This window comes from Dendrobates tinctorius, unplaced genomic scaffold (assembly GCF_039654945.1).
Source record: "Dendrobates tinctorius isolate UK_male_01 unplaced genomic scaffold, ASM3965494v1 ptg000029l, whole genome shotgun sequence".
Classification (NCBI taxonomy): Eukaryota; Metazoa; Chordata; class Amphibia; order Anura; family Dendrobatidae; genus Dendrobates; species Dendrobates tinctorius.
The window spans coordinates 81,778-105,497 of record NW_027361697.1 but is presented as its reverse complement, the minus strand read 5'-3'; the positions used below and the strand labels follow the sequence as shown (position 1 = coordinate 105,497).

At 46.9% G+C, this 23,720-nt stretch overlaps 1 protein-coding gene across 2 annotated transcripts in view; it reads left to right on the top strand.

Moving 5' to 3' along the window:
• Positions 1-23,720, top strand: part of COP1 (COP1 E3 ubiquitin ligase) — a 146,919-nt gene that overhangs the window by 74,880 nt on the left and 48,319 nt on the right. For both annotated transcript variants that reach the window (XM_073571282.1, XM_073571283.1), the window contains exon 12: positions 17,499-17,642. In XM_073571282.1, the coding sequence (XP_073427383.1) occupies positions 17,499-17,642 (144 nt within the window). The remainder of the gene's footprint in view (positions 1-17,498; positions 17,643-23,720) is intronic.

The window sequence follows — 23,720 nt, the reverse complement described above, 5'->3', positions numbered from 1 at the left end:
TAGGGCAGAATGCCTGGATAATTAAGTGCCAAACAAGGGCACCAAATGGCGGTATTTACAATGCCTATGTCTCTACAATATGAACTACTAGGTCTTTATCGAACAGTAATGTAGAATCTGGGCTTATTTTTTCCAGGACGTCCCCCTGACAGCACCATGGAGGACGTCCTCCTCCTCCTTACAGGGGCAGGAAAAGCACACGAGAGGTTAAAAGGTTCCGTCCCACCCCCTCTCCCTCAGTGTTTTTCCTGTCCCTGCATGGAGGGACACGCGAGAGGAAGCGCAGCAGTGCTCAGGAGGATCGTGCGGCTGGTCCAATCCTTCCCCCTGTGAAGACACCCAAGGTCGAAACTCTCCGGTGGGGAGTTCCTCTGCCCCAAAGGCCAGGAGCAGGACGTCGCTCCTGGAGTGAGCCGCTCCTCCCGGTGGGGGGCTCTCGGCTCCAAGCATGGCCGCCTGGGTGGCAAAGGCCGGTCCCCTGCAGGCAGCTGGTCGGGCGGGCGCGTGACAATGATCAGGAGGCGGGGCGCGTAGGAGGAAGTGGCCGGAGAGATTCCCGGCCTATCGCAGAGAACGCGCGTCACTTCCGGTTTGAATGTCGGCGAGCGCTCCAGGAGCCTGGCGTCTCTGGAAGCGCAAGGAGGATAGACACAGAGCAGACGAACGGAGAGGTAAGTGTGTTTGGCGCAAAACTCCCCATGCCATCCACTGTGTCCCAGGGCAATAGCCTGATTACCCTATCCTCTGTCAATAGGATAAGGGAACCCCAGCAGCCCCCTCGACAGTGGCCAAGGACCCGGCCAAGGCTGCATCCAAATATGTCAGATGCCCTGTATGCAGGGTAAAGCTGCCAGACACCTATACCAAAACCCTCTGCGGGTCCTGCACATTAAGGGTAATAGGAGAAGAGCAGCCGTCCCTCCTAGCCGAGATGAGATCCCTGATTCGGGAGGAGGTCCAGGCCTCCAGAGGCAGCCTTACACAGCGGCGATGCCCCGGGCCAAGCCAAAAGCATCCTAGGTGGGAGGCGGAGGTGTCCGAGCCAAGCTCCGAGGAGACGTCTGACTTCCGGGACACAGATCCAGAGGAGGAAGGAGAGATCCCGGCGGACAAGCAGGACCAGGGCAGGAAATACCTGTTCAGACTTGAGGACACGGACGATTTGGTCCAGGCGGTGAGGAACACCATGCAAATGGAGGAAGTTCCTAAACCGCAATCCAGACAGGACCTAATGTTTGGAGGTCTCGTGTCTTGAACCCAGATAGTGTTCCCCGTAAGCGATTACATCAAGACAATGATTTGCGAGGAGTGGAAGGAGGCGGGAAGACGTTTGGTGCTATCCCGGGACTTTAAAGGTCGACTACCGTTTGATCCTGAGGAAACAACGTCATGGGAGGAGGTTCTGAAGATCGATGTTCCGGTAGCCATGGTCACCAAGAAAACCGCCATCCCGTTCGAGGATTCATCAAGTCTCAGGGACCTGATGGACAGGAAGGCGGACGTTCTATTAAAAAGAACTTGGGAGATCTCGGGGGCCCTTATTAGGGCTAACATAGCAGCCACCTCGGTGGCCAGATCTATGTTTCAGTGGTTGGGGCAGTTGGATGATCGCCTTACCAACAAGACCCCTAGGTCAGAGATCCTAGTTTCCCTTCCCCTCATGAAGTCGGCCACCGCGTTCTTATCAGATACGTCGGCCGAATCCGTAAGATCTGCAACCAGAAATAGCCAGAATCTCTAATGCCGCCCGAAGAGCGGTCTGGCTTAAATCTTGGTCAGGAGATAATGCTTCTAAAGCAAAGCACTGCTCCCTTCCCTTCTCAGGCCTAAGAGTATTCGGACCAGCTCTGGATAATATCTTGGAGCTGGTGTCCGACAAAAATAAAGGTTTCCCAGAAGAAAAGCCTAAGCGGCCCCAGCCCTTTTGGAAAGTGCCCTTCTATAGGATACAAACCGACTCCAGGACCCAGGTTAGGTCTAATAGAGGCTCGTATAGAACCCCCCCCCCCCCCGACAGATATATTACCCCTACTGTAGTCCAGGTGAACTCTCCAATGTGGGCAGACATACAGGACATGATCAGGTCAGAGGTTATAGTGCCAGTTCCCCTGACAGAAAGGGGAAAGGGACACTACTCCTCCCTGTTCTCCATTGCAAAGCCATCCGGCGAGGCCCAGACTATTATAAATTTAAAGCCTCTAAATACCTGGGACAGGTACAAGAGGTTCCGGATGGAATCTATTCGGTCCGCAATACAGTTAATAGACAGGGACGCGGTCATGTGCACTCTCAACCTGAAGAGTGCGTACTATCAGGTCCCTATCCACCCCTCATCCCAGAATTTACTAAGATTCGCAGTCAAATTTCTAACCCGGACCTGCCACTTCCAGTTCCAATGCCTTCCATTCGGCCTGGCCTCGGCCCCCCGAATCTTCACAAAGTTGGTAGCGGAGGTAGTGGCCTTCCTGAGGAGCCAGGGTATCGTCATCATCCCGTACTTAGACGACTTCCTCCTGGTGGCAGTATCCGAAGAAGCGCTCATCCGAAACAGGGACCGAACAACAACTCTAATGGAGTTCCTCGGCTGGAAGATCAACTGGCAAAAATCAGACCTTCTAACAGAGTGCAGGAAGGTCTTCCTTGGAGTGCTCTTGGACTCACAAGACAGGATATCCTTGCTACCCAAGTGCAGGCAGAAGACCGTTCAGGACAGAGCCAGGGACCTTTTAAAGCATCGCTCCTCCATAAGATTAGCAATGGAGGTTCTGGGCCTAATGACGGCCTGCATCCCGTGTGTCAGGTGGGCCCAGTCCCACTCAACACCGTTACAAAAGCAGATCCTCGCAGTATGTAACAGGAGTCAGACTTCGCTCAACGGACCCATAACGCTGTCAGGGCCTGTGAGGGAGTCACTACGGTGGTGGACACGGCCCAGAAATCTCCAGATGGGTGTATTATGGACAACCTCTCCATACGTGGTTCTCACCACAGACGCCAGTACGTGGAGATGGGGAGCCCACGTAGAAGGGAAGATTTTCCAAGGGAGATGGCTGGTAGAAATCAGAAACAGATCCTCCAACTACAGGGAGCTCTACGTGGTGTGGGAAGCTCTGCAGCGGATCCGTCCAATCCTAAGAAACCGACACGTCCGAGTACTGTCCGACAACATAACAGCAGTGTCATTCCTGAAACATCAGGGAGGACCCAGGCACCAACCGCTCCAGGCCTTAGCAGGAAGAATATTCTCTTGGGCAGAGAGAATAGTGCTCTCTGTAACAGCAGTCCATCTAGAGGGTTCCCAGAGCGTGGTGGCAGACAACAGGTCTACCCGACAGAATGGGAGCTGAACGAAGAAATCTTTCATCAACTGTGTCAACGTTGGGGAACCCCCAGTATAGACCTGTTCGCAAATCGAAGAAACTCAAAGGTCTCCAGATTTTATTCCCTGAACCCGGCAGAACACCCGGAAGGTGTGGACGCCCTGAGCCAGACCTGGGAAGAACCCCTCTCCTGCGCATTCCCACCACTGGCACTCATACCGGCAGTGTTAAGGAAGATCCACGAGGACCGTGCAAAAGTAATAGTGGTGGTTCCATACTGGCCAAAGAGAATCTGGTTTTCCCTACTGGGAGCTATGACAGTGGGAAACCCGATCGAGCTACCTCCGTGGAAAGACCTCATCCACCAAGGCCTGATCTGCCACCAGAATCCAGAAAGACTTCACCTCTCAGCTTGGATCCTGAAAGGAACATCTTAAAGGCAAAGGGCTTATCAGATCAGGTCATATCTACCCTACAGGCCAACAGGAAACTGGTTACATCCGCAATATACTGGAAGATCTGGAAGAGGTTTTGTCTGGACGGTGGCAGGTCTGACCTCGTGGGGGGTACCCCTGACCTCCCTAGTATTTTAAATTTCCTACAGTCAGGGTTTAATAAAGGTCTTAAACCCAGCACTTTAAAGGTTCAGATTTCGGCCTTAAGCTCCTACTTTGATTACCCATTAGCATCTCATCCATGGGTAGTAAGATTTGTAAAGGCCACGCAACGGCTTCGCCCCACAATTAGGCAGCTTACCCCGCCTTGGGACTTTGGCCTGGTAATCAGATTCCTATGTAGGGATCCCTGCATTTCCAGTAAGGAGATGCCTATCTCAACTCTCACCCGCAGAATGGCCTTCCTCGTAGCCATTACCACGGCCAATAGAATTGGAGAAATCGAGGCCCTTTCCATTAGAAACCCATATCTCCAGATCAGAGAGGACTGTATAATCTTGAGATTAGACCTGGCATTTAACCCCAAAAGTAGCCTCCCGTCAAAATATAAACCAGGAGATAGTGTTACCATCATTCTGTGACAATCACCGTATTAAGGAGCAGCGTCTTCACTCACTGGATGTGAGACGCGCGGTTATTAACTATTTAGAATTCACAAGTAGCTGGCGTATTGACCCAAATCTGTTCGTCCTCTTTTGGGGTAAAAATAAGGGGAAAAAAGCCTCTAAGGCAACTATCGCCAGATGAATTACCTCAGTAAGCTCAGACGCCTACCAGGCGGAAGGCGCGAACCCGCCGGATAGATTAACGGCCCACTCTACCAGGGCAGTTTCAGCCTCACGGGCCGAACGGGCGGGCGCGTCGGTTGATCAGATCTGTACAGCAGCAACCTGGGCCAGACTTAATACTTTCTGCAAGCACTACAAGCTTGATGTGATGGCTAGACAGCAAACCGCATTTGGGAGAAAGGTTCTCCAGGCGGTAGTCCCACCCTAGGGGAGGTGCTTTGGTACTCTCCATGGTGCTGTCAGGGGGACGTCCTGGAAAATGGGTATTAGACCTAACGGTAATGATGTTTCCAGGAGTCCATCCTGACAGCACGGGTAGTTCCCTCCCTGTTATGTTATGCTATATTAGGTTATGTCATATGCTGTAATATGATTGTATCATTAAAATTTTATGTGCATTATCCACACTGTGGTACTTGTCAAACCACTGCGGGAGAGGGGGTGGGACGGAACCTTTCAACCTCTCGTGTGCTTTTCCTGTCCCTGTAAGGAGGACGTCCTCCATGGTGCTGTCAGGATGGACTCCTGGAAACATCATTACCGGTAGGGCTAATACCCATTTTTGTAGTAATTCAGTGTTGTATGAAGTGATGCAAGGACAGCCTTATACTGAAGCTACAGAGGCAAGGACTTGGGGAATCTACAAGCAGATGGGTAAGGAATTGGCTAAATGACAAGAAACAAATAGTTGTCATGAATGGTACGTTCTCTGAATAGGAAATAGTCAGCAGTGGGGAGTGCTGGGATCTGTACTGGGAGCAGTGGGGAGGGCTGGGATCTGTACTGGGAGCAGTGGGGAGCGCTGGGATCTGTACTGGGAGCAGTGGGGAGCGCAGGGATCTGCACTGGGAGCAGTGGGGAGCGCAGGGATCTGCACTGGGAGCAGTGGGGAGCGCAAGGATCTGCGCTGGGAGCAGTGGGGAGCGCAGGGATCTGCGCTGGGAGCAGTGGGGAGCGCAGGGATCTGCGCTGGGAGCAGTGGGGAGCGCAGGGATCTGCGCTGGGAGCAGTGGGGAGCGCAGGGATCTGCGCTGGGAGCAGTGGGGAGCGCAGGGATCTGCGCTGGGAGCAGTGGGGAGCGCAGGGATCTGCGCTGGGAGCAGTGGGGAGCGCAGGGATCTGCGCTGGGAGCAGTGGGGAGCGCAGGGATCTGCGCTGGGAGCAGTGGGGAGCGCAGGGATCTGCGCTGGGAGCAGTGGGGAGCGCAGGGATCTGCGCTGGGAGCAGTGGGGAGCGCAGGGATCTGCGCTGGGAGCAGTGGGGAGCGCAGGGATCTGCGCTGGGAGCAGTGGGGAGCGCAGGGATCTGCGCGGGGAGCAGTGGGGAGCGCAGGGATCTGCGCGGGGAGCGCAGGGATCTGCGCTGGGAGCAGTGGGGAGCGCAGGGATCTGCGCTGGGAGCAGTGGGGAGCGCAGGGATCTGCACTGGGAGCAGTGGGGAGCGCAGGGATCTGCACTGGGAGCAGTGGGGAGCGCAGGGATCTGTACTGGGAGCAGTGGGGAGCGCAGGGATCTGTACTGGGAGCAGTGCGGAGCGCAGGGATCTGTACTGGGAGCAGTGCGGAGCGCAGGGATCTGCGCTGGGAGCAGTGGGGAGCGCAGGGATCTGCGCTGGGAGCAGTGGGGAGCGCAGGGATCTGCGCTGGGAGCAGTGGGGAGCGCAGGGATCTGCGCTGGGAGCAGTGGGGAGCGCAGGGATCTGCGCTGGGAGCAGTGGGGAGCGCAGGGATCTGCGCTGGGAGCAGTGGGGAGCGCAGGGATCTGCGCTGGGAGCAGTGGGGAGCGCAGGGATCTGCGCTGGGAGCAGTGGGGAGCGCAGGGATCTGCGCTGGGAGCAGTGGGGAGCGCAGGGATCTGCGCTGGGAGCAGTGGGGAGCGCAGGGATCTGCGCGGGGAGCAGTGGGGAGCGCAGGGATCTGCGCGGGGAGCGCAGGGATCTGCGCTGGGAGCAGTGGGGAGCGCAGGGATCTGCGCTGGGAGCAGTGGGGAGCGCAGGGATCTGCACTGGGAGCAGTGGGGAGCGCAGGGATCTGCACTGGGAGCAGTGGGGAGCGCAGGGATCTGTACTGGGAGCAGTGGGGAGCGCAGGGATCTGTACTGGGAGCAGTGCGGAGCGCAGGGATCTGTACTGGGAGCAGTGCGGAGCGCAGGGATCTGTACTGGGAGCAGTGCGGAGCGCAGGGATATGTACTGGGAGCAGTGCGGAGCGCAGGGATCTGTGCTAGGACCGATTTCTTTTAAACCTCTCTTTATTAATGACCTTGTGGATGGGATTGAGAGTTTAGTGTCTGTCTTTTGTGACGACACCAAACTATGTAGGATAATAAAATCTGACCTTGACTGTACAATTTTGCAAACCGATCTGGATAAGACGTCTGACGGGCAAACACTTGGCAAATGAGGTTAAATGTAGATAAATGTAAAGTAATGCACTTAGGACGGAGTAATCCTATTGCTGCATACAGATGACTACCCATTCCTGCTACTACATGTGGGGACAAACGACACCGCAAGAAACGAACTGGAAACCATCTGCAGAGACTTTGAAAACCTAGGCAAGAAAGTGAAAGAACTGGGAGCGCAGGTGGTCTTCTCTTCCATCCTCCCAGTGGATGGCCATGGAACAAGGAGGTGGAATAAGATTCTGCAGGTGAACAACTGGCTACATCGATGGTGCCGTCAGCAACTATTTGGATTTCTGGATCACGGAATGAATTACCTCTACGATGGACTACTTGCTAGAGATGGGGTGCACCTTACGAAGACTGGAAAACATGTATTTGGAAGTCGCCTTGCTACACTTGTAAGGAGAGCTTTAAACTAGAACAACATGGGAAGGGAAGCAAAAGACCAGAAAAAGCCATACACCTGACAAATGCTATTGAGAACTCTGCTATTAGAAGTGGAAAGGAAGCACAAAGACAAAAGAATCTAAATAATAAAAATATTGGAGAAAGAGAAAACAATCACAAACTAAAATGTTTCTATACTAATGCACAAAGCATGGGCAACAAACAAGGAGAATTGGAACTACTAACACAGGAAAAGAAATATGATGTCATTGGAATCACTGAAAGTTGGTGGGACGGTACACATGATTGGAATACTAGACTAGAAGGATACAACTTATTTGCAAGAAACAGACTTGATAAACGAGGAGGAGGTGTCGCATTGTATGTTAGAAACGCGTATATCTGCACAGAGATTGAAGCTTCTGAGACTGGGAATTCTGTGGAGACTGTTTGGGTAAGAATACAAGTACAGAACAATGGAAAGGACACCATTGTTGGCATTTACTACAGGCCGGCTGTGCAAGCTGAAGATATGGATGAACTCTTTATGCATCAAATGGCCAAGTTCTCCAAAAAATATGACATAGTTGTCATGGGAGATTTCAACTATCCAGACATTTGTTGGGAATCTCTCTCAGGCAAAACTAACAGGTCAAGGAAATTCTTATCCTCTCTTGCTGACAACTTTATCTTCCAAAAGGTAGGGGAGAAAACAAGGGGAACTGCTACCTTGGATCTAATCCTTTAAACAGGGAGGAAATGGTTGAGGAGGTAAAAGTGGCTGGGACCCCATGCTATTTTAGAATTTTGGATAACTAGAGGAGGAAGACCTGTGAAGACTCAGACGTCAAGGTTAGATTTCAGAAAGGCAGATTTTAAGGGATTCAGAAAGAGAATTAGAGGGATCCAATGGCTGGATATCCTGAAAGACAAAAATGTCCAGGAAGGATGGGAAATCTTGAAAAAGAAATTCTCAAAGCACAATTGTTAACAATTCCGAAAAGAGGGAAGAATAGGAAGCATTTAAGGAATCCAGGATGGATGAACACAGAACTTAAGCACATGCTAAAAAGGAAGAAAGAAATGTTTATAAAATGGAAAGAGGGAGGCATATCTAAAGAAGAATATAATGCTGTCTGCAGAACCTGCAGGGCACAAATCAGATTACTAAAGCTGACAATGAATTGAGGCTTGCAAGAGATGTCAAAAGCAATCATAAAGGATTTTGGGGATATGTCAAAAGTAAAAGAAAAGTCAAAGATGCTATAGGATTTTTACAGGATGAAAATGATGAAATGGTAAGACAGGATGTTGAGAAGGCCAAACTTTTAAATTCCTATTTTGCATCTGTTTTCTCTCAGAAAGGAAATGTAACCTCAGCTGTTCTTCACTGTCCTATTAAGGGAATAGAAGAATCCAGGATATCTATAAACAGAAAGATAGTGAGGAAACACTTAGCTAACCTAAATGAATTCAAGTCTCCAGGTCCAGATGAATTACACCCCAGAGTACTGAAGGAGATAGCAGAAGAAATTTTTGAACCCCTCTCCATAATCTTTGAAAATTCTTGGAGAACAGGAGAAGTCCCAGAAGACTGGAGAAGAGCAAATGTTGTTCCTATCTTCAAAAAGGGGAAGAAGGTGGACCCAGGCAACTATAGGCCGGTGAGCCTGACTTCTATACCAGGAAAGATCTTTGAACAAATTATTAAACAACATGTATGTCAGTACCTAGATAAGAATGAAGTGATTAAACAGAGTCAGCATGGGTTTGTAACTAATAAGTCATGTCAGACTAACTTAATTTCCTTCTATGATGGAATCACTGATTGGGTGGATCAAGGAAATGCTGTAGATATAGTATATCTTGACTTCAGCAAAGCATTTGACAAAGTATCTCATACAATCCTTATTGAAAAAATGACTAAGTATGGAATGGACAAGGCAACTGTTAGGTGGATTCATAACTGGCTTAGTGATCGGACCCAAAGAGTGGTCGTAAATGGCTGCACATCCAGTTGGAAGAATGTCTCAAGTGGGGTACCACAGGGCTCTGTCCTGGGCCCTGTATTATTCAACATCTTTATCAACGATTTAGATGAAGGAATTGAGGGTAAACTGATTAAATTTGCTGATGACACAAAGCTAGGTGGGATAGCTAATACTAGAGAAGAGAGAGAGGATTAAAAAAGATATAAATAAACTGGAGCAGTGGGCAGCAACTAACAGAATGGTTTTTAACAGGGAAAAATGCAAAGTACTACATCTGGGCAATAGAAATGAAAAAAGCATATACAGAATGGGAGGAATAGGGCTAAGCAACAGCACATGTGAAAAAGACTTGGGTATACTAATAGATCACAGACTGAATATGAGTCAACAGTGTGATGCAGCAGCAAAAAAGGCAAATGCAATTCTAGGATGTATTAACAGAAGCATACAGTCTAGATCACGTGAAGTCATTATTGCCCTCTACTCCTCTTTGGTCAGACCTCATCTGGAATATTGTGTCCAGTTTTGGGCACCACATTTTAAAAAAGACATCAACAAACTGGAGCAAGTTCAGAAAAGAGCGACCAGAATGGTGACCGGTCTGCAAACCCTGTCTTATGAGGAAAGGTTGCAGGATTTGGGAATGTTTAGTTTGCAAAAGAGAAGACTGAGAGGAGACTTAATAGCTGTCTACAAATATCTAAAGGGCTGTCACATTGTAGAAGGATCATCGTTATTCTCATTTGCACAAGGAAAGACTAGAAGCAATGGGATGAAACTGAATGGGAGGAGACACAGATTAGATATTAGAAAAAACTTTTTGACAGAGTGATCAATGAGTGGAACAGGCTGCCAAGAGAAGTGGTGAGTTCTCCTTCAATGGAAGTCTTCAAACAGAGGCTGGACAGACATCTGACTGGGATGATTTAGCGAATCCTGCTTTGAGCAGGGGGTTGGACCAGATGGCCCAGGAGGTCCCTTCCAAGTCTATGATTCTATGCATATACATTAAATGGGAGTGTACTCGGGACTACAGAACAGGAGAAGGATGGGGGATTTTAGGGTGTATAAAAAGAGAGAATATCCCACGATCCCAGCGGTTTGTTACCCCTTTATAATTCACTGGTGAGGCCACATCTAGAATATGGGATGCAGTTTTGGGCTCCACATTTAAATAAGGATATTCAGAAATTTGAGTCAGTTCAAAGGCAACAACTAGATTATTATAAGGGATGGAAGGCCTCTCATATGATGAAAGGTTAGAAAAGTTGGGCTTGTTTAGCTTAGAAGAAAAGACATCTGAGAGATCTCATTTACATGTATAAGTGTATGTGTGGTCAGTATAGAGGACTGGCACATGACTTATTCCTTCCAAGGATAAGGGCATTCATTACGGATGGAAGAAAGGCGATTCTGACAGCTACGGTAAATAGGAAAGGGACGCTCCCGGTCCCAGTAAGCCTTTGCGAGCGATGACGTCCGTTCTCGCGGGATCGTGAAGTCTCGCGGTCATTCGCGCGACGTCATCGCGAATGACCGTGAGACGTTGCGATCCCGCGAGAACAGATGTCATCGCGGTAATTGTCGCAAAGGATTACTGGGACCGGGAGCGTGGAGAGAGGCGGGAAGGCTGCGCGGGATGTCGGAAGGTGAGAATAACAATTTTTTTTTTTATTATTATTTTTTTACATTCTATCTTTTACTATTGATGCCGCATAGGCGGCCTCAATAATAAAAAGTTTAAAAAGTTGGTCACACTCGTCAAACACTGTTTGACGAGTGTGACCAACCTGTGAATCAGTTCTCCAAGCGATGCTACAGATCGCTTGGAAAACGCTAGCAATTCTGCAAGCTAATTACGCTTGCAAACTGCTAGTTTTTCCGCGGGAAAATCTCGGGAATTTAAAATAAGGGGTTTTTTTTTGTTTTTTTTTTTTTGTTTTTTTCCCCCGTGGAATGGAATTCCGGAATTCTCGCTGTAATTTCCGCGAGAGTTCCGCTACGTGTGAACCCAGCCTAAGTGCTGTCCTAGGTGTCTCCCTTCTGCCTGCTGTAAAGTGCAATCCATCTCTAACAGAAGAGATGTGGGGCGGGTCGCTGTCTCTACACAAAGTGGGGGCAGGTTTTTAGCTCTGCCAGAAGGGGGTGGGTCTTTGCTTCTCTACAAGACAAGGGGCAGGTCTTTATCTCCCTGCAGGAAGTGGGGGCTGATCTTTGTCTCTACAGGTAGTTGGGAGTAGGTCTTTGACTCTGTACAGGAAGTAGGAGCAGGTGTCTCCTCAGAAAATGGGGATGGGTTTTTTATCACTCCAGGAAGTGGGGTCCGGTCTTTTGTGTCTGTTCCCCTGCCTGTCAAGGTGCACAGAGGCTCAACCGAATGTCAGGCTTTACAGTACAGGGCAGGCAAGCCAGGAGCAATGCTTGTTGGGATGTGAAGAAAGGCAAGGTGCAGCTCTTATAGTGCTGCCAGAATGACAAAGACCTGCCCATTATGAAAGAATGGATGGCAAGTCACGGAGCATGAGAATCTAGGCAGTTCCTGGAGATATTAGACTGTTATATACATTAATAGCGGTTTTAACTGATGGTTGATGAGGGCAGCAAAGCTTCTACCCTGGTTTTGCGTAAAATGACAGGTGCTCTGTAGGCAAGACAAATTCCCACCAGGTAATGTCCATGTGGTGCTGGTGATTTGGGCTAGGTTACTGGACGTGCCACCAGGACCAATGTTTGGTAGGTGATGTATCTTCTTTGATGAGTGGATTTATAGTCGCCCTTTGCCTCTACTTTCTGGATGTAAATTGCCTCCTTGTCTCTGAGAATGTTGCTGCGCGTTCTGCTTTTCCATCAATGCTTGTTGGATAATGGTTTCGTGAGACCGAGGTGCGGCAACATATGAGAGAATCTTTAAAGTGCATGAATGATTTAGAGAGGTGTAGTAAATTCCTTCTCGCGTCCTTTACATCTTCTGGCTGTCTTCCTAAGACGAGCAATGATCTATGCATCAAGTTTTTCAAGTCTGGTGTGAATAGCGGCACACAAAAAGAATTCATGAATACATTGTAGAGATCCTTAGGTCAAATAGTCACGTTGTCCTATATGAATACTCATATATTATTGAGCCGTATGTGACGTATACATCAGGTGCTATAGAGGCGCTGCGCATGGTTATTGCAAAGCTAGTAATCAGGGAAGGCTGCGGTATAGGGGCTCTTGGGTCATGTCACTAGGGGTCGTAGCCCCCATTTCAGCCTTTGCATCCCATCTGCAGTGTAAATTGACATTTTCATTTATGCTGCAGATTTTCACACATTGTGTGAAATGAGAGTTTTGGAAATCTCACTGCCAGTTCGCACTTGAAATATTCTGAAATTAATAGATGGAAAATCCACTGTATATACTCTTAGGGTAGGTCCCATAAGTGAAGGAACATGTGAAGGACAATGGCTATCTTGACTTGAACAGGACTTTTTACCAAATTTTTCATGTTGAACTGGACACACGATGTAATAATTACTGCAGAGCGGCATACAACTGTTTTTCTTTATTTTGCCTCTAAGTTGCGGAAATATTGGCAAAGTATTGTCACCTAATGAGTTAACTCCAGTTTAATGCTATAATTCACATAGTGATGGCATATTGCTAGATTTTGCTGATACTTCCATGTGATCTCTGGACCCCCTGCTGATCCTGTGAGTTAAAGGGTTAATCCCTCCCAAAAAATCCAACTTATCCTCTCTCCATTGGGGCTCTGCAGTACGTCAGGAATAGTGAAGAGGTGCGCATGCGCCTCCTCCGTTAATCGATTGAGACTGCAAAAATAACCAAGTGCATTATTCAGCAGTACCATAGACGATAGATGGAGCAGCTCTCTCACACATGTACTCCTCTGCTTCATTTCTGAGTGCCTCGTTGTCAGGGTTCTATAACCCACATCTCTGCATTGCTGGGAGTCACTGTAGAACCCCCTGAAATCAGCAAGTTAACCTTATCCTATAACTATGGGATAACTTGACTTTTATTGAGGGAATAACAGTTTTAAAGGGAACCTGTCACCAGGTTTACTGGATCTGAGCTGCCTCCATCACCTTCTGCACTGGTTTCTTAGGATCCTAATGATTTGATTCCTTACAGCGCTGCTCCCCGCAGAAATGAGCTATGTAGCTATATACATTGCTATATAATGGTCAGAGCTGAGTGCTCTGATGGATGAGTACTAAACCAGCCCTCTCAGTCTTTGATTGGGCTGGGTGAATGGGTTCACAGCAATTCCTGAGACTGGTCTGTACCTGTCCACTGAACCACTTGGCACTGATTACTGGGGAAACGTACAATGTTCATCTAAGCAGGTATTAATGATCATTCAGTGCCCATAGATTTTTTTTTTTCTCCCCCGTTAACAACCACCCATCTGTTTGTATATCGCAGATAGGCGGTCATTTAATAAGCCGTGCAATCCTGGCATTACATCACCATTTATAACTCCTCACAGGTAGAATAGTAGTTTGTCCCTTTTCGCTGTCATTAGTGTCCGTGGTCTGGCACTGCCCTCACCGAATAGACTGGGTCACACCGTAGAGTAACACGCACCTTATTGACGAGCAGAATTTTTACAGACTACTGTGAAATGACTTATTTTCAGGAGGAGCCTTGATGAAGAGTGCACTGAAACTATCCTGGCAGGAGAGCGCACCGCTACTCTTCAAAGCCTGTAGTTACTCTAAGCAGGGCAGTTCTCAGTGATCAGTTGTTGTAATTACCAAAGCAAATAATTTTCTTTTCCCTTAAACAATGTGTTGTCTGTCCAAATGCATAATTTGTGGCTCGTTTGTCCATTTGCAAGTGGGTCAACGCATTGAGGTCATTTCATTTTGTGAAGCCGAAACCAGTATTTTTTGGACTATAAGACGCACTCCAAATTTTCAGGAGGAAAATAGGGAAAGAAAATTAATGCGTCAAATGGGGGTCCGTCTTACAGTCCGAATTCAGCTTACTGGGGGAAATCAGTAGCACTGGTAGAGCGTGATCACAGGGGGTGTTCGGTGGTCCGGCGATGATATGACTCCTATCCCAGACTAGTGCGGCAGGTTGTGCGGTGCTCGTGGTGTGGGGGCTCCGCCGACATTTTGTGAAAGCCTGGAGCCCCCACACATCCATTGCTGTGAGGCAATGGCCTACAGGAAATCCCATCCCAGGCTGGTGCGGCAGGTTTGTCGGTGCTCAGTGGTGCGTGGGCTCCGCCGACATTTTGTGAAAACCCGGAGCCCCACACATCCCCACTGCTACGATGCTGTGGCCTCCGGGAAAATGGCCCCCTGGTCAGTGCATGTGCAGCTTGAGATATCGGGATGAGATCTAGTTTCCGAGATCTCAATCTGCGCATGCGCCGCTTCCGGCAGCCATTTTCCCGGAGGCCACCCATCACCGCAATGCAAGTGTGGGGCTTCAGGCTTTCAGAAAATGTTGACGGAGCCTTGCACCACTGCGCATCGCCGAATATTACTGCACCAGCCTGGGAAGGGAGTGTGATCATCGCCCTGCAGCGTCTGACCACCACAGAACTCCTGCTGCCGCCACACTACTTGTAAGTTTATTCCGACTAGAAGACGCACCCCCATTTCCCCCCCCAAATTTTGGGGGGAGAAAGTGTGTCTTATCGTCCGAAAAATACGGTACATCAGTGTCCTAACGTTATACAAATCTGATTTGATCTTTTTTTTTTATAAATTTCTTTGTGGCAATCAGCTTATTCAGGGGGTTGTCGTGATGAACACAGACGCAGACCAAAGATCAGTTAATTGTGGTCATTGTGCATATGTTAGCGGTATCGTTAAATTAGATCGGTGCAATATTACATTACATCATGAGATGGATAATATATTGTATATATTTTATTACGCGATTGGCATTTCACCAAATCTTCGCTCCACACCCAGGTCCTCCGCAGTAATACCTCACATTGACTCGCGTTATGATCAGTACGCCTTCCACACTGCGGCCCCATTAGTTGCCAACCGGCCGTCTGCTCTCCCTCCATCACTGTAACTGATGGCCCTACCACCCTGCTAGGAAGGAATTGCTGTGGACAAGGGGGAAGAATTACTGTGCCTCCCTCACCGGCCAGGCAGGCTGCCTTCAGATGGAATTGGAGATCCTTTTAAGCCTGTCCAGTCCTCCGCTCCCTCCGGTATTGTCATTATTCTTCCTCACACCCTGAGCCGTCACTAAATCAGCCTGGCTGCAATGATGTGTCATGGGAAGCTAATGGAGCATTGCAGCCAGGGCACTGGAGGAGGGGACGTGTTACATAAAAATAAAGAGTGCGTAAGATGGCGAACAGACAATTATATTGTGTAGCACTGACCTTCAGGGATGTAACCAAAGACTGTCAGAGCTGAGATTGAGTTGGCTTCATGCACAAATCTGCAATTACCACTGCTGCAATTTAGAAGTGTGGGAATTCCGGCCATGGACCCGGATCAAGGTCTTTCTCTAGGTTCCTGTCAATCTCCAGATGCTCGCCGGTTTTCCATCTTCAGCACATAACTAGCGTTAGTCTACGATATCGTTACGAGTCAAGGTGCTGTAAATCTAATTACAGTCATCATTTAGCAGCAATTAACTTTATATTAAGAAGTTTGGTCAACAAAGTAACAAGCGTGAAGAGGTCAATGTGTGTGGGCAGAATGCAGTTTCCATGGATCTATATGTATGGGGGGCAGTAAGTGTAAGGCAGATCATGCGCTACTTTCACACTGGCAGCGCATGATCTGCGCACTCTATGCTAAAGATAGGGTGCGCCGATCGCATGAGTGCAAATGCGATAGTAGGCGGTGATCCCGGATGGGGCGGGCAGGGAGCCAATCGGGGCGGGGCTTACCGACGCAGTGCGCAGCGTTGTTTCAACGCTAATGTGAAACCAGCCTAAGAATTAACGATGTATTGGGTAGAGGCTGTCCGTACCGTGAATAACACTAGCGATGTAGTGTAACTAGCGATTTCACCCTTTCACTCGACTAGCAGTCCTACCCATTTGCTTGACTTTAAAAAAAGAAAACAAAAAAAAATCCTATTTTTGTTAACTTCAAAGGAGTATCAGGGACTTATGAAAATTAGGACACTCAATATTCAGTGCTACAGATCTGCCTTTGTAAGAAATCCCTCTCGTTAAGGCTAGTTTTAAAAGTCCCAAGTATTGATCGCTCTGTCCTGATCTTAACTTGACAGCTTCAAGGACACATATGAGGCTGTTACGTTTGGGTTAGGAGACCTGAGGATAGTGTGTGCAAGTCAGGGTTGGGTTAGGAGTCCCAAGGATAGTGTAGACAAGTCGCGGTTGAGTCAGGAGACCCGAGGATAGTGTGGACAAGTCATGGTTGAGTCTGGAGACCTGAGGATAGTGTGGACAAGTCATGGTTGGGTCAGGAGGCCTTAGGATAGTGCGGACAAGTCATTGTTGGGTCAGGAGGCCTTAGGATAGTGCGGACAAGTCATTGTTGGGTCAGGAGACCCGAGGATAGTGTGGACAAGTCATGGTTGAGTCTGGAGACATGAGGATAGTGTGGACAAGTCATGGTTGGGTCAGGAGGCCTGAGGATAGTGTGGACAAGTCATTGTTGGGTCAGGAGGCCTGAGGATAGTGTGGGCAAGTCACGGTTGGGTCAGCAGGACCAAGGATAGTGTGGACAAGTCACGGTTGGGTCAGGACAAGTCGTGGTTGGGTCAGAAGACCCAAGGATAGTGTGGACAAGTCACGGTCCAAGACAACCATTTTAATTTTGACCAGTAACTGATCTGAAACCCCTCATTTTGTCACTGGGGTACGTAGAAGGCGACCTTTTATTTCCTTTGGAGCAGCCAAATGTCACATTTTATGGCTGCCTTTGCATTGAGCGGCATGTCACATTTTATGGCTGCCTTTGCATTGAGCGGCATTTTGTGCTTTTTAGAGTCTTCTCTCGAAACTATGGAATTAGCTAGTCTTTGTGAGAGAACCATTTTAATTAGGGCAACATTTTCTAGGTGTCACTAATGTATCACCGGTCTATTGCAATATTGCACCTTTGTGGAAACATGTTATTCTTAATTTTTACATTTTTTTTTTTGAGCCTTGATTTATGTTTTTAATATGCATTTTTTCTTGTTTTTTGCAGCATAGAGTTTGACAGAGACTGTGACTACTTTGCCATTGCCGGTGTGACCAAGAAGATCAAGGTGTATGAGTATGGCACAGTCATCCAGGATGCTGTGGACATCCATTACCCTGAGAACGAAATGACCTGTAATTCTAAAATCAGGCAAGTCCTTTCCTTATATTATGCTCTCTGAGGGTGACTCCACGTGTCCTGCCTGTTTCTGGGTGAGATGGGGTCTTATGACATCTAACACCTAATCACAGAATAGGTCATGATAAATGTCTGATCACTAGGACCCCCAGAGATCCCTAAATGTGGGTTTTGATCTCCTTTTTCTTATCACTGTGTTTGCTATGGTCGTGCACGCATGCTGGCATCAGATTCAAAGAAGGAGATGTGAAAATATAGAATAGAAAAATTGTTTTTGGAAACTAATTACAGTTCAGTAGTTTCTCTTTTAAGCGACTTTTATTAGGAGGGATAACTGGGCATATGGTCTTAAATGACCTATTGTTAGGAAAGGTCATTATCTTCCTCCCAACAGGGTGATTTTTCATTATTTTTTTTTTTTTTTTTTTTCGCTTCAGTTTTTTGCCTTGTTTTTAATTTTTTTGTACACATAAAAAAAATTCAAAAATTTGTTTAAAAAAAAAAAAAAATATTGAGACCCGTAACTTTATTTTCCTGTTAGTGGAGCCATGTGAGGGCTTGTTTTGTGTGTGGAGAGTGGATTATTTTATTGATACCATTTTGGGGAACATTCAAAGTTGAACTTATTTTTAGTGAGGTGCAGAGATAAAAAGCACAATTTTGACTCTTGTCGAGGTGGGGATTGTATTTTTTTTTCTCTAAAGTTTACAATGTTTGCTATTAGGGTTAATTTTATACCAAATATTTGTTGGTTTTATTTGTTTTAATCCATTTTTCCGTCCCCTTAAACTACAATACAACTATTGCATTTTATAGTCAAAATGAAGTTCCCCTATGAAGCCCACAACCAGTCTAGGACAAAGATGATAGCCATAGAGCTCTTTAGCAGGGCCCCGATGCCGCCATGACATCCCATCGGACTCCCGTAACTGCATTGCGGGGAGTCCATTGGAGTTGGTGCACTCGCTACTGATTTTGCTACGCAAGTGCGACTTGTCAGTAGCAGTAGCCATGGAAGTTCTCTCTGTGCACTGCTGTTACAGTAGGATGTCGGGTGTACAGCACAGCTGGCACCTACCGGGTATCATGTGAGCTCAGCCCTGTAGTCAGCTCCATACACCAGGTCACGACCCATCAGTATGTCATGTCAGAAAGGGGGTTAACATCAGATTGGTCTGGTCCAATTCCCAGCTCTCCCACCAACCAGCTGATATTGCCTCCCTCGGTGGCTGACGTAAGCACTGACTTATCCGCGCTATACAGCACAGCTCCATTTAATCTGCTTTTATTCAAGGGAATAGTGGTGGTGCTTACAACGGCCATGACTGGAGCCGATACCAGCTGATCATCGTTTCATCTGAAATTAAATCATAGAATCGTAGAGTTGGAAGGGACCTCCTGGGCCATCTGGTCCAATCCCCTGCTCAAAGCAGGATTCGCTAAATCATCCCAGACAAATGTGTGTCCAGCCTCTGTTTGAAGACTTCTATTGAAGGAGAACTCACCACCTCTCGTGGCAGCTTGTTCCACTCATTGATCACTCTAACTGTCAAAAAGTGTTTTTCTAACATCTAATCTGTGTCTCCTCCCATTCAGTTTCATCCCATTTCTTCTAGTCTTTCCTTGTGCAAATAAAAATAAAGTTGATCCTTCTACAATGTGACAGCCCTTGGGATATTTGTAGACCGCTTTTAAGTCTCCTCTCAGTCTTCTCTTTTGCAAGCTAAACATTCCCAAATCCTGCAACCTTTCCTCATAAGACAGGGTTTGATGACCTTTCCTCTAAGAATTGGTTCTCAGTATTATATGCCTGAACTACCCCTGTAATCTGCCTCATCTGTGGGTCTGACTGTGACAGAGGAGAGCGGTGGTTTGCAGGTGCGGCCATGCTTCTCCATCCAATCTTGAGAAGGCCAGTGTTCTAGTGACCGTTTGGCGTCCCATAGGTGGGCCTCACAGAGGTCAGACATCCGGTGACTATCAATGTCGTGTTCTTCCGTGCAAGTCCCATTGCTGACCTGAAGAAGGTAGCAATCGTCCATCTTTCATCAGCAGAGCTGACGGTTGGTACCGGTATCTCCTGCCTGCTGGAATTGTGCAATGAGAGCGAGCTCCTATCACCGTTCACCCCATCTACTTATATTGGCGTGTGATACAGATCTGCTCCCGTCACTAATCTGCGGTGTGCCAGCCGTCCCCCCCCCCCCCCCCCCGAGCCCTGACTGCCTCCTGTGTACCAGCGATGTACTTGGAGCAGAGCCACAGACCAGCTGGATCACCCATTCTCTTCACCTGCTTCCTGAACAAATTCATCCCCTGTCTCTTTTTCCAATCTCTTATTCACAGCAAGATCCCCGGGGAAATACACTTCATTCTCATTTTGTGTGGCATTCCTCCACCTCCCCCCGCTGTAACCACCAAAGCATAGAGACATTTCATATAAAGCAGCACGTCCGTACGTATGTGCAGCCCCTGTAAAAGCCGTACTCCAATCAAGACCTGTAAATTGACTGCAATATAGTCTGCAATGTAGTGGAACTTCTTCATGTCTTACACAAGCTGACCTAGAAAAAATATGTATATGGTGGGCAATTGTAGCAATAGGGCTCATAGCACTGCTCGGAGGGGCTGTCAGCGAGCGCTCCTGCCGTCTTAGTTATTACTTGTATATCATTTGTGGAGCATCTTTTCTCATAACTCCGCTTGTGCTGTTCCTCTCTTATTACTCCTCTGCCAGGTCCAGAGTTAACCTCTCCTCTGAAGTCACAGTTTTTGTTGACAGGCTGCAGCGCACTTGACTGCTGAGGCCAATCACTAAAATCAGCGGCACTGGCTAAAATAATTTCTATCCTTGAGAACCCTTTTCATATAGCATAAACGTGTGAAAATAAATCAGACATGTTACCAAATTGTTAATGGCAGCCTGTTCTCTTAACTCGCCCCTCTGCTGGGTGAAACCCTGTTATCAATCGCAATGAATGGGACAGCTGGAAACAGCGGAGCGCTTCACCTGCATATCATGGGACCTCTTGTTCTCTGCTTCGTCTTCAGAGTTTATTTTCATAAAAATAAAGGTTCCTTTTGGCATGGAGGGTATAAACTTGTCACCAAAGTTGTAGGTGATTTCATTTCCATCACTAGGTCAAAGGAAAGTTCATAGTCGCAGTTGAGGATTGGCCCTGATGTGACTATTTTTTTCTGTGGGTTTCGCAGCCAGTCTGCACCACTATTTGCATACGTGTGCTTTGCAAATGGTGAAATCAATGGCTTTTTTTCTACAAGAATGTGCATGCTGCAGAGTTTTCTACAGTTTGTTTTTGCTGTTGTTACTGTCACTGACCGTTCAGTCTCGAAAGTAAGAGCAGCTTTGCAGAGATTTTCTACTAATGTAAATATGAATGCTAATACTGGAAAATATATATATATATATAAAATATATGGGCTGGGCTGCACCATATACAGAGGCGCGGGAAGCTAAGATCGACAACAGATTTGTGCTTGAGATCTGCTGCATGTACTTGAAACAGCCTTAAAGGGGTTGTCCGGTTTTGGTTCATTTTGTAGAAATAGAGATTATACCTAGACGCAGAAAGATGAGAAGGTGGCTGCTGTGAGGCCACCGCTGGGATAACACTGTCAATGAACGACCTCTCGGAGTTTGCACAGCACATTTGTTGGTCACTTTCCAGCATTTTAATAAGGAATCAGCAGCATCTGCCCTGTCTCCAAGTGAACTGATGGATTTGATGAACTGGAAGAATAATGGAGATCCTCTCTCAATATTCACAGTGGACACCTACGCGCTGACCTCCAATTATATCAGACAAGGTTAAGAGATGCAATATGTTAACGCAGTTAGAGAGAGATCTGCCAACCGGTCATAAGACAACAGTGAGCCGCATCTGGAGACCTCCAAATTCACTTAAAGAGAATCTGTCACTTGCCATAAATATGCTTTTTTTTTTTTTTTTAACCTGGCGTAAATGCCACTGTTCTCCTGAATCTGTCGATGTTTTTCTATTATTCCTGCTCCTCTCCGTTCCTGAGATATGGCCTCCTCTTCCCTGTAAATAAATCTATTTTCTTTTAAGCCACATGGGTGTGGTCTTTAACTATTCAGTGGGCGGCTTCATGAGGACCACGCCTAGTTGGCTAAATAAGACTAAATATACATTTAGAATAAAGGGGGACATATCACAAGAATGGAGAGGAGCAGAAACAAAAACATCGCCAAATCCAGGAGAACAGCAGCATTTTACACCAGGTTCAAAGAATTACATGTTTATGGCAAGTGACAGGTCCTCTTTAAAGGGGTGGTCTGGCCTTAGGCTACAAGTCTGCAGTCACTCGATGCACGCTGTGAGGGTTCTCCTGTGCCGGCGCCGGGAATGTGTCCGCAACTGTGTGATTTCAATACATGTGGTCGCATGCCGATTTGTAAGGCAATGTTTTACTTTTCCTAATTATAAATATTTGAGAGGGATTACATTTTAACCTCATTACCACAAACTTTCCCGGGAGGTGATCGATTCGAATACAGTTTGACAATATATTCATCTTTTAATGAAATTAAGTAAACTGGAGATATTAATTTTTTTTTCCTCTGTAAGGATGCGCTAATAGCAGAACATTAGCTTGTAGATATTACTGTTCCCTCTGACTCTCGTCAATGATTTTCTTCTTCTGCCGGTGCCTCTCTGCACACAGGTGTAATTATGGGAATTCGTGTAGGTGGACAAACACTCGAGGGATGCAGTTATCCCCTCGTCTGCCCTCTCAGATATTTTGCTCTGTTCTTTTATTTATTTTTTTTTCCCCCAATCATAATTACGCTCTTGACCGCACATGTTTGAGCACTTTTCTGACATCACTTGCTTTCTTCACTATTTTTCGATCCGTATGATTTTTCAGTTTTTTTTTTTTCGTAATATATTTATTAAAGTGACTAAAGCAGAAAATGCTCCGCTCTTTGTTGTGCTTGCTTGATTCCATTGGGTCCATTAGGACCTGAGCAGTGTGTTATGACTCCACCTGGGAACCTAAACAAGGAATATCTCTCTCGAGCACATGTGGACTGTGCAAGACCTACACATTTTCACCTTGTTACATTGGACCCATCGTGGAAGCAATTGTGTGATCTGGAAACCTATTTTTTAAATCATAAATCATTGATGATTGCTGTAGGTCCTGATGATCAGCAACAGATGCCCATAGTTTACATTCCCTGCACTGACCACTATAGGCGAGATCTGGTATTGCATGATGCTTTTTTTTAAATTCTCAGACCGCCATGTACATTTTGAATGGGCTGCAGTGCATCAGAAGTGACAGATTTTGTACACCATGTATGGTAGGGCGCCTGCTGTACCATTCATAGCCTCTGCTCAATATTTGTAGCTTTACCTTCCCTCGTACGTCGCTGCTCCTTCAATCAACAGATCGGTATTGGTGCGTTAAGAGTTGGACCCCACCAGCCTTACGGGCTCATTCACACTTAACATTTTTCTACGTATGAAAAAGATGAGCAGATTATGTTGTTCGGGAGGTTGCTTTCACGGGTCATCTGTTTTTCCCATTTGTGGAGATATTAAAAAAAAAAAAAAAATCTACATTCTCAGTCTGTGAAAATAGGACCAAACTTTGAGGTCTTCTGAATGCGGTCCAATTTTTTTCTCACAGAGCCGTTGACTTGTATTGCCAATTTTTGAGCTGACCCTCGGATACAAATTTGACATGTCTGCAACTTTTTTTTTTTTTCACCAACCGATCCGTCTGAGAATAAGCACTGACATCAGACTGTCTCTGTAGACTATCACAAGTACGAGTGTGATCAGCGGAAAACACGGCGGATAAGGCCTCTTCCACACTTCAGTATACAAAAAAACACGGCACTCCAGAGAAAAACAGAGGAGAATTGGTGCTCATGTAATGTTTCAAACCCTTCGACACATACGAAATTACTTGGCACTCAAAATCGGAGAAGCAATTTTTTTCTTTATTGCGCAATTATTGTCAATTATTGTCTGGATGCGCAATAAAGAAAAAATTGCTTCTCCGATTTTGAGTGCCAAGTAATTTTTTATATATCTT